Source organism: Equus quagga, chromosome 11, assembly GCF_021613505.1.
Source record: "Equus quagga isolate Etosha38 chromosome 11, UCLA_HA_Equagga_1.0, whole genome shotgun sequence".
Lineage (NCBI taxonomy): Eukaryota > Metazoa > Chordata > Mammalia > Perissodactyla > Equidae > Equus > Equus quagga.
The window spans coordinates 27,064,626-27,076,716 of NC_060277.1; the positions used below are offsets into that span (position 1 = coordinate 27,064,626).

The window sequence follows — 12,091 nt, forward strand, 5'->3', positions numbered from 1 at the left end:
GCAGAAATAAATACTATTGAAACGAAAAAGGCAGTAGAAAGGATCAATGAGACAAAGAGCTGGTTTTTTGAGAAGATAAATAAAATTAACAAACCACTAGCCAGACTTACAAAGAAAAAAAGGGAGAAAGCTCAAATAAACAAAATCAGAAATGAGCAAGGAGAAATAACAACAGACTCTGCAGAAATACAACAGATTATAAGAGAATACTACAAAAAACTATATGCCAACAGAATGGATAACCTGGAGGAAATGGATAAATTCTTGGACTCCTACAATCTCCCAAAGCTCACTCAAGAAGAGGCAGACAATTTGAACAGACCAATCACAAGGAAAGAGATTGAAACAGCAATCAAAAGCATCCCAAAGAATAAAACCCCAGGACCAGATGGCTTTCCTGGGGAATTCTACCAAACTTTCAGAGAGGATTTAATACCTATCCTTTTCAAGCTCTTCCAAAAAATTAGGGAAGATGGAACACTTCCTAACACATTCTATGAGGCCAACATCACGCTGATACCAAAACCTGACAAGGACACCACGAAAAAAGAGAACTACAGGCCAATATCACTGATGAACATAGATGCAAAAATTCTAAACAAAATTTTGGCAACCAAAATTCAGCAATTCATCAAAAGAATCATACATCAGGATCAGGTGGGATTCATACCAGGGACACAGGATGGTTCAGCATCTGCAAATCAATCAACGTGATACACCACATCAACAAACTGAGGAATAAAACCCACATGATCATCTCAATAGATGCAGAGAAGGCATTTAAGATCCAACAGCCATTTATGATAAAAACTCTGAACAAAATGGGCATAGAAGGAAACTACCTCAACATAATAAAGGCCATATACGACAAACCCATAGCCAACATCATACTCAATGGGCAAAAACTGAACCCCATCCCTCTGAAAACAGGAACGAGACAAGGACGCCCTCTATCACCACTCTTATTTAACATAGTACTGGAGGTCCTGGCCAGAGCAATCAGGCAAGAAAAAGGAATAAAAGGAATCCAAATAGGGAGGGAAGAAGTGAAACTCTCGCTGTTTGCAGATGACATGATCTTATATATAGAAAACCCCAAAGAATCCATTGGAAAACTGTTAGAAGTAATCAACAACTACAGCAAAGTTGCAGGGTACAAAATCAATTTGCATAAATCAGTAGCATTTCTATACTCCAGTAATGAACCAACAGAAAAAGAACTCAAGAATACAATACCATTCACAATCACAACAAAAAGAATAAAATACCTTGGGGTAAACTTAACTAAGGAAGTGAAGGACCTATATAATGAAAATTACAAGGCCTTTCTGAGAGAATTGGATGACGACATAAGGAGATGGAAAGACATTCCATGTACATGGATTGGAAGAATAAACATAGTTAAAATGTCCGTTCTACCTAAAGCAATCTACAGATTCAACGCCATCCCAATCAGAATCCCAATGACATTCTTTACAGAATTAGAACAAAGAATCCTAAAATTCATATGGGGCAACAAAAGACCCCGAATTTCTAAAGCAATCCTGAGAAAAAAGAACAAAACGGGAGGCATCACAATCCCTGACTTCAAAACATACTACAAAGCTACAGTAATCAAAACAGCATGGTACTGGTACAAAAACAGGTGCACAGATCAATGGAACAGAATTGAAAGCCCAGAAATAAAACCACACATCTATGGACAGCTTATCTTTGACAAAGGAGCTGAAGGCATACAATGGAGAAAAGAAAGTCTTTTCAACAAATGGTGCTGGGAAAACTGGAAAGCCACATGTAAAATGAAAATTGACCATTCTTTTTCACCATTCACCAAAATAAACTCAAAATGGATTAAAGACCTAAAGGTGAGACCTGAAACCATAAGGCTTCTGGAAGAAAACGTAGGCAGTACACTCTTTGACATCAGTATTAAAAGGATCTTTTCGGACACCATGCCTTCTCAGAGAAGGGAAACAATAGAAAGAATAAACAAATGGGACTTCATCAGATTAAAGAGCTTCTTCAAGGCAAATGAAAACAGGATTGAAACAAAAAAACACCCACTAACTGGGAAAAAATATTTGCAAGTCATATATCTGACAAAGGCTTAATATCCATAATATATAAAGAACTCTCGCAACTCAACAACAAAACATCAAACAACCCAATCAAAAAATGGGCTGGAGACATGAACAGACATTTCTCCAAAGAAGATATACTGATGGCCAATAGGCACATGAAAAGATGCTCATCATCGCTGATCATCAGGGAAATGCAAATCAAAACTACACTAAGATATCACCTTACACCCGTTAGAATGACAAAAATATCTAAAACTAATAGCAACAAATGTTGGAGAGGTTGCGGAGAAAAAGGAACCCTCATACACTGCTGGTGGGAATGCAAACTGGTGCAGCCACTATGGAAAACAGTATGGAGATTCCTCAAAAAACTAAAAATAGAACTACCATACGATCCAGCCATCCCACTACTGGGTATTTATCCAAAGAGCCTGAAGTCAGCAATCCCAAAAGTCCTGTGCACCCCAATGTTTATTGCAGCACTGTTTACAATAGCCAAGACGTGGAAGCAACCTAAGTGTCCATCAACAGACGAATGGATAAAGATGTGGTACATATATACAATGGAATACTACTCAGCTGCAAAACAGAACAAAATCATTCCATTTGCAATAACATGGATGGACCTTGAGAGAATTATGTTAAGTGAAATAAGCCAGCGAGAGAAAGATAATCTGTGTATGACTCCACTCATATGAGGAATTTAAAATTATGGACTAAGAACAGTTTAGTGGATACCAGGGGAAAGGTGGGGTGGGGGGTGGGCACAAAGGGTGAAGTGGTGCAGCTACGACATGACTGACAAACATTAATGTACAACTGAAATTTCACAAGATTGTAACCTATCAATAACTCAATAAAAAAAAAAGCAGAAACACTGACTTCTTACACGTGGTTCATGCTTTACATACACAATACAACTGTCGCACACATTTGGGTAAATATGGATCATCCAGAAACTTTCGTTTGTTTTACTAATCAGTAATCTTAATTTTGGCGATTCTCCACTAATCTTTTAGAAGCAGATAGATTTGTCTACATAAGAAAGTGGCAAGTGAAAGAGTATCTTTACATGAAGCTTTTGGTGTTCTTGCTTATGGAATCTTATTCCCTGAGAAAGCTCCAATGGGGGTGTTTGCCTGTATTTCTAATTCTGTTCTAAGGAAACAATCTGGACTTTCAAGAAGTACCTGTAAAAGTTCTTTTAATAAGCGAGTAAGAATTCTTTTTGCTATAACATTAAAATATTTTTCCAGAAAGTTCTTACAGGAAGCCATGTCTCTATTTATACAACAAACCACACTGAAAAAAATATGTTGACAGGAAAAAAATGCTAAAAAAAAAACAAAATAGCCAAGTAACTAAAATTTTGTTTCAGTCAAGATTTCCAACATGACACAACTATGCAATAAGCAAAATTGAGCTGTCTCAGAAATACTAAAAACAAATCTCTTTTGGAATGTTTTCATTTGTTTTCTTTTAAGTGATCCATACTCAGAGAGGAAAATCAGCAAAGCCAACTTATTGATTCTATTTCCTATCCAAAGATCAAGTCTTTGAAGGGAGAAACGTTTTCAGTTCTGTTACATTCAAGAGATACTCAGTGTCTCCTCCTCAGTTAGTTCATTGCCCTGTGGATCCTCTCACAGCTTAAAGGAATAGTACGTATATGCCTGTATACATCCTCAGAACTTCCCAAAATGCTTTCCTATCTATTATCACGTTTAATCTTCTAGGGAGGTACTGGGTTTCACATTTTACAGAAGGGAAAACCTAAAAACACAGAAAAGTTAATTCATTTATTCATTCAACGAACACTGATTGGCCATTTACTATGTGCCAGAAACTAGACTGGCACTAGGAATGAAAGATAAAAAGACAGAATCCTTGCCCTCGAAAATTCATAAATGGCAAGCAGCATCACACAGAATCATTTGTTGGTGTTCGTTCTGAATGGGAAGTGACTTGTCCAAGGTGACACAATCAGTTTACGACCAGGGATGACTGAACCCAGGACTGAGTCTCCTGAGGTTCACCAGCCTCTCTCCACTGCATTCCCTGAACTGCCACCCGCCTTGTAAAGTTCCCTTTCATTTCCTGTTACAGTAGGGCACACCTAAAACAGTCTCCACGCACTTCATAAGTAGAACAGATTGCAATTTTACGGTCTAAAGGGCTTGCCTTAAAAACTCAAGTACAGTCATTCTAGGAAATGAACAGCCATCACGGAGGAAGAGAACACTGGAAAAACCTCAAGAGAAGGAGCTTATGACAGCGAACGTCTGAACATTCATTTCTGGCCATCTGAACGGAGAAACTGCTGTAAACACCAGGCACAGGCTAGTTCAGAAAATACGGCTCTCCCCGTTCAGAACCCCATAAGCACTTTAAAAACCCGTTCTTTAACATTTTGAGGTGAGGAGTTGGGAGACCTACTTCTAGCGGTGGTCATGACATTAACCTTAAGATAACTTTGAAGAAGTCAGCTAACCTTTGTGAATGTTTGTATTTTCATTGATAAGTCAGGGAGGCGGCCAAGGTCACGGTGCTGACACAGCGTGAGGTTACATGGCGCATGGGCCACGTGTAACCATGTGTGCAGCTTATCACACCTTATACAGGGAAGTGACACAAAGTGGGAGCATGGGATACGGCTAGGTCAGGAGAAGCATCTGCAGAGCGAGAAAATCTACTTTACAAAAACCAGGCCTTAAAAAAAAAAAACCCTAAAAATTAAAGAGGATAAGCCATATCACAAAAAAGTATTCTTGGCAAGCTGTGGGTCGGTAACAAGTTAGAGGAGCACAGAGGGTTAAAGGCCTTTCTGCCTGATTGACTTCAAGGTTGGGAGGGAAAAAGCCAATGAGGAGGAGAGACCGAAAACCCAGGAGAGAAGGTAACCACCGGCAAGCCTGGGGGAAGCTTTATCCAGCACTTTTTTTTTTTCACTAACAAGTGTGAGTGCTATATTTCCCTATAAAACTAAATTACTTGTAAGGAAACACCCAACACCCAAGGAGCCTTTCTAATTCACAGAAGTGGAAGCAGGAAAATAACCTATTAGTATGTTCCTTGAATTGACAGTAGTGTTGTTTTCCTTCTAAGATGCTGCCCCAGATGAATCACCCGTGAATATGGGGGTAAAAACCCACAAACTGAAATCTGAAATTCTCTGGTACACCTATGATGCGGAGTCAACCTATAACTCAGACTTGAGACTCTTAAGAAGAAAATTCCTTACTGTCCTTGTTTAAATGTATTCTGTACACGTGAATCAACACTTCTCGGTTTGTAAGATTTGGGCGGGGGCGGGGGGAGGGGCAAGGGGAGGTGAGGACGAGTACTAGCAGGTTCCAGCTGGCGCAATCTCTGCGCTGACCTTAAGGGCAGCAGGGCAAACCGGCCCTTCCATGGAGGGGAGAGGAAAAGGAACTGAAAACAACAACACTTTTATTTTTTAAATCCAGTCTCTAGAAATATTTCATTTTGCTCTTAGTTTTAAAAAATTAGCCCAATTCCCCCTATTTGACAAGAAGACAGCCTAGAACCAGAACTGAGCAGCAGTGTGTGTTAAGGCGTTTCTTCGATGGTCCAACGAGAGACAGAAGGCAGTTCCTAGAACCAAGACTGCTGGATTCGTGAGCATCCTTCCTGAAGGCGGTTCTCTGTTTCAGAGCTAATAATGAGGGTACCACCCAGAAATTTGTTACCCATGTGACAGTGGCAAATCTCTACTTTCCTATGCCGCAAGGCTCCACTGCAATGCTCCCTCCTCCAAAGTCATCCCTGTGTCCAATCTGGAAATTAATCTCTCTCTGCTGTGGATTCCCAAAGCACTTAATCTCTGTGTCGTTTGTAGCAACAATTTTGTTTTATATAAATACTGTAACTTCTTTGAGGACATAATATAATGCTTTGCACATTATAGACCTCAATAAATATTTGTCAAATGATCAACTGAATGAAAAATGAGGAAGCAGCTGGCCCTGGTAAATACAGAAACCCTTCCACAACCGCAGAATTTGAAAGGAAGTGGTGCGGTGTGCATGTGTGTGTACACACCTCCCTTCAACTCTCCCCCAATATCAAAACTCAACTGTTTTAACCAGAAAAAAAAAGCCTAAGCCAGGAACTGCACCTAGAAATGACTAAAAATAGAAACACATAAAAGCAACACTTTATAAAGGAAAATGACTTCAAGTAAACAAGGGCTGAGTGAAAGAGAAAGATTGGCTCCAGGGACAATAATTCTACCAGTGCTAACACATTCTCTACATAAATGCCCGAAGGGAATTCTACCCGGCATCCTTTTGCTTCCTCTGCTAGCATGCATGACTGGGCTCTGACTAATGGAACCAACACCTGGCGAGTATCAAAACGTACAACTGTTTCCCCAGACTGAGTCGGTCACTGCATTTTCCTTCTAAATAATTAACTTTAAAGGCAATCTAAAATACTATAGAGCCGCAGCAACATTTCAGATGACTTCTGCCATACCATACCTCTTGCCTATGGCGAATTCTAAAATGTGAGGGTTCTAGAACAGGACCCAGTAGAAGGCATTTCCTGCTAAGAACGGAAGACCCAGAAGTCACTGAAGTCATTCTGCCAAGGTGGTGCCACAAGCAACAACCTACACAAGAACTTAGTGAACATGACTAACAGTAAAAGCATTACATGAAGACACATCTCAAATATCCAGGGCTACTGTGGGAGGCCCCATGAAATACAATAGAGTTGAGGTTAGAATGATTCAAAAAGCGTATGACATAAAAAACCTAACCTTACACACTTTCAACAGAATTATGTCAAATGATTTCACAAAACCATTTAAGAATATCCTCACAACAAATTATAACTGACATCAGCCTAGATCCTAAGAATACTTGTGTAACTCCTTTTAATAGACATCTGGTATTACCCATCCAGTACCTGTACCCCCTCCTTCTGATGTTCCTGGCAAACTACTCACACTCACCCCAATCATATTTAAGCAGTCCTATGGGACTGACTCTGTATCTCAGCTCTGGGGCTGGGCACATAACGCAGGCACTGCCATGTCCTTGGCTACAGTGATGGGTTCAGACAGGTGCACGTGACCCAAGCCTACAGAATCAAAGTCAAGCCTGGAACTTTTGTGGGAAAGAGAAGCTCTTTCCACTGGAAGCAGTGAGATAGGAGAACAAAGCCAGATGATGCTGCCACAGGCCACCAGGTGGAGAGGGCCTGCCTAAAGTGAAGCCAACATAGAAAAACCCCAGTCAAGAGAAAGAGGGAGTCCAAGTGCTGATGACAGTGTCTGAAGCCCTGTATCCAGCCACGAATGAAGCAAAATCTTCTCCAGGACTTTTCAGCTTTGTAGGCCAATAAATTCCATTTTATCACTTATGACACTTCAGGTGGGCTTCCAGTCACTTGCATCCCAAAGTTTTGACTGATCATCTTTCAATAAGAATTTTAGCATTAATAAAGTCTTCAATTGCTAACTCCAGATGCACTGAAATAATTTTTTTTTTGAGGAAGATTAGCTCTGAGCTAACACCTATTGCCAATCCTCTTCTTTTTGCTGAGGAAGATTGGCCGTGAGCTAACATCTGTGCCCACCTCCCTCTACTTTCTATGTGGGACGCCTGCCACAGCATGGCTTGCCAAGTAGTGCCATGTCTGCAACCGGGATCCAAACTGGTGAACCCTGGGCCACTGAAGCAGAATGTGTGAACTTAACTGCTGCACCACCGGGCTGGCCCTGAAATAATTATTTTTATGTCAAAATAACAGTGAAGAAATATAGTGGAGCAGGAATAGGACCATAGGAAAATCAAATGGGATTTTGTCCCAATCTGAGGTCTCTAATGTTAGATAGCTGTTATATTTCGATTTCCATCGTAAGAAATTCATGAGATCTCTCCATGCAGAATGACAAGGGGAGTGGATCTGCAGATTTCTATCACGAAACCCAAAAACCCTATTCCAATATTATGTTACATGTGAAAAAATATAAGATTTTGAAAAGCAGTTATGAAAATATCATGGCACTAGGTATTAAATGACTGATTTAACGTTTAGTTGTTAATGTTTATTCATTGCGTGCCTCCTCTGTGTCAGAGACTCCATTAGTTTAACAAAAACCAAGGTAAAACCATGTCTAAAATCCCAATTGTGTTATTTTACTTACACGCCACTCAGTACATTAATAGACTGTGTCTTCGCTCCATATCCGGTCTCCTTTAAATTAGCAACAATTCCTAAAACATCAATGCTGGAACCTTTGGATCCAAAGTTTTTTTCACTGTACATTATCATGTGAGCATTTGAAAAATCCTATTGAGGAAAAAAAACATTCAAAATTCAAAGGCTGGCCATATTTATTTTCCAGGAAAGACCAAGTCTTAGCCATTAGCTTTTCTTTAACTTACACCTAATATAGGTCGCAAAGACTGCAGTTCTCCGTTGTAACCTCCCCAATCTTTCCAGTCCTTGTATTCTCCTTCTTCAAGCAAATATTGATGACCTGTGAATCCAGGCTTCTCATAAGCAACCCAACTACAATAGAAAGAACATGGAGGAGTAGTAATTTTAAGTGGTGGTAGAATTTTTCCAATGTATATTATCAGTTTCATTGACAAACACAGATATTTCTAAAGCTAGACATGGCCTCGTGCATTATGACTACTTGAATTCTTCTCTAAAACTTAAGATTCTAACAGAATGGCCTCAAGAAAACAAACTAAGAAACATATATCAATGACCTGTAAAGGAGAGTCAGAGAATGTGCGTGTCTGTCTGTGTGTCTGTGTGTCTGTCTGTGTGTGTGTGACTTTAATAAGAACTGACTCAAAAGACTGGATGAACTTTCTTCAAATAGTAATTAAAGTATTACATATTTTTGGCTTTTACAAGACCACCTTCAGTGTATACTTCTAGAGGAAACATGTGAGATCTATCAGGTACAAAATATCATAAAAGATGGAAGGCAAACTAACAGTTCAATAGTTTGGAGCATAACATTAATAAACAAGATTGTAGGTTTGATCAACCTGGATGGGCCAATTTATCAGCCTTGCTCAGCCGACTGACCCCAAATCAGCCCCTCAAACTGCTGTGTCAAATCCAGGTCACAAGTGGCGGAGGAGAACATGTTTAAAAGTCACTCTACCGCACAATCTGGAATGTTGACTTTGGGGAGTGGGGGAGTCATGTTTATTACTTTATTAAAGGGGAAAAAAATCCTTCCAGGTTACTCCCACCTACTTACATGCCTCTCAGAACTTTCATGGATCCTACTGACGTCAGCAGCAAACATTCATCTCCAGTCGTTTCTTCTGTTTTTCCTCCTTCCATGATAAAACTACACATTTCTGTTTCTAGTTCCATACATTTTCCTTCAAAGAAAGGCTTCTCATAAATAACTACCTATAATAGAAATGAGATATACCAGTAATTTGTAAGAAGTTAAATATCTCAATAGCTAAACATTAAATCAGTCATTTAATAGCAAATTAAAATTTTCTAATCATGTTTTTTGGGTTTTTTTTTTAAAAGATTGGAACCTGAGCTAACAACTGTTGCCAATCTTCTTTTTTTCTCCCCAAATCCCCCAAGTACATAGTTGTATATTTTAGTTGTGGGTCCTTCTACTGGTGGTATATGGGACGCCACCTCAATGTGGCCTGACGAACGGTGCCATGTCCGCGCCCAAGATCTGAACCGGCAAAACCCTGGGCCGCCGAAGCAGAGCACACGAACTTAACCACTCGGCCACGGGGCTGGCCCCCTAATCGTATTTTTAAAAATTAACTTAATCACAGTACCTTATAATAGAATTTTAAACATCAGAATATTTTCCCCTGATATGGTATAGCCCAAAGCCAAGGTTCAAAAGACAACTTGTAAATAATTGGTTTTGGTTCAACATCTAGAACTGATATGTAGAATTTTGCTTGGGCCAAACTAAGGAACCAGAGGATTCTAAGCTGCTTTAATAATGAAACAAACTATAGATCAAACTGAGTGATGTACAAAGTAGACGTAGCAGAAAGAACATTCTGGAGCAGGGAGAACTTGTCTTGAAAAAAAAAGTTTTTTCCTGGCTAACTGGCAGTTGGCTGTGCAATGGGTAAATACAGACACAAATTATAAACTTAACACAACAATGAACCTTTTGAGGCAGGGCCTCACATACTGTTAGTGATGACTAGTGCCATTAGCATCATCTTCCAGCCTGACGGATGGCATGTGTAAACTGGGACAATTTCCTTTGGCTGAAGTTATGTTTTATGGAGGTTGATATGGAAAATCACACAAGTGCTATCTTCATGGAGATGAAATGGGAATAAAATTTTAAATAGATATATATATTTACCTTAGGATCTGTCGGGAACTCAACTTTACGGCCACCCTGCAAAGAAAAATAACATAGTAAGAAAAATGGTTTTTCATTAATACATTACCATTTCCTATTACCCATGGCAGTTTATGGTAAGCCGTTGAACCTCACAGAGTGACTGCATTCCAGGCGGATTTCATTTACGTTGCGACAGTTCTAAAATGACCAACAATGCAGATGGAGACATAGGAAGACAGTGTAGAGCATGGTCTCACAGAGGTGGTCCATACGCTGAATCTGCGTGTTAGGTGTTTTTTTTGTCCCAATAAGTTTTTTTTTTTAACTCAGAAAATCTTTCATAGATGTGCATATTTCTCACGTCTCCTAAAAGGCAGTCCTACGATCGGACATCTCTGGACCCAGATTCTCAGGCAGCAACCTTCCCCTTTAGCACTTAGTAACCCTTCACTAGCACTACAGTGCTGGGCTCATGCGCATTTTTTCATCTGTAGCATTTAGCAAGTTATCCTTTCTATTACTTCCACCCTCCAGCTGGGCCATGGCCTCCAGCCGCCTGTCTCCACCACTCCCTCAGTTCAAATCCCAGCCACCCTCACTCCCGTCTATTTGCTGCCTGGCCCCTGGAGGCATCTGATTTTCTAACCCTTGACTTACAACGCTGTTGAGTTCACGCAAGTTCACCATGTGACCTGGAGGACACTTGAAATAATAAGATAAACTGTCAGATAAAATTTAAAACTCCCGCAGGATGGGTCTATGGAGGGTTGTTATACTTTTATAATAAATTTTTTTTTAATCCAAAAAAACTCACTAAAATGAACCATAGAAAAGGTATTGTATAGAAATATTAAACAGGGTTAGAGTTAAAATCAGGAGAGGTCAAGTCAGAAGGATATTTTTCACCAATATATATTTAATAGCTTAAAAAAAGTGTAGTGCAGCCAAAGATGCTCAAATGAACTGTAATTATAAAGGCACGTGCCTGATTTTATCAACAAACCAGAGTTTATACAACTAAGTAAGTATCCTCTTCAAAAGTTTCCTTTTCAAATGCCGGGAACGTCACAGTTTTGTAAGTTACCATTAAAAACTGCATTCAGAACCTGGAGCAATTCTTTCATACATTCACAAAACTAACAAAACTTTGTTCTTTGAAAGGGAATTTAATTTTAGAAAACAGCCCAAAACCATTTGCATTAGGTCCAGCAAACATGGAGGTAATTACACCGCAAGCTTTGGCAGGAGGGATAAAATTAAGATAAAGAATTATCTTCCTGACTTCCTAATTTGTTTCAAACTGATTCTAGAAGACAGTGAAAAGTGGAATTTCAAGAACATGTTTGTAACAGGAGCCTCACTCTTGCCACAGTTATTCAGTGAGTCCCTCCCACCATGCAGCACAGACGGTGCCCAAAACGGGGGCCAAGACAGATGCAGCCTGGCTTAGGGTCTAGCAGAAGAAACAAAGGACAGGCAAAATACAGGGGTAGGGCAAAGCCTGGGGAGACAACACTCACATGGACATCCAGTCCCAATGCCCCCAAAGCTGCCACCCCGCCTAGCCTCCTGTCACTACAACTGGGCTGGCCCTCAGTGTGCCCTGCTCTTCCCCCAGCTCTGCCCTGGCTCATAAAGTGCATTCTCTGACACCTCCATCTAAAAC

At 39.9% G+C, this 12,091-nt stretch overlaps 1 protein-coding gene across 4 annotated transcripts in view; it reads right to left on the bottom strand.

Moving 5' to 3' along the window:
• Window positions 1-12,091, bottom strand: part of CRYBG1 (crystallin beta-gamma domain containing 1) — a 186,416-nt gene that overhangs the window by 16,059 nt on the left and 158,266 nt on the right. For all 4 annotated transcript variants that reach the window (XM_046675090.1, XM_046675091.1, XM_046675092.1 and 1 more), the window contains 4 exons: window positions 10,444-10,479; window positions 9,337-9,494; window positions 8,498-8,624; window positions 8,257-8,402 (listed from right to left, as the gene is read on the bottom strand). In XM_046675090.1, coding sequence (XP_046531046.1) covers window positions 8,257-8,402; window positions 8,498-8,624; window positions 9,337-9,494; window positions 10,444-10,479 — 467 coding nt within the window. The remainder of the gene's footprint in view (window positions 1-8,256; window positions 8,403-8,497; window positions 8,625-9,336; window positions 9,495-10,443; window positions 10,480-12,091) is intronic.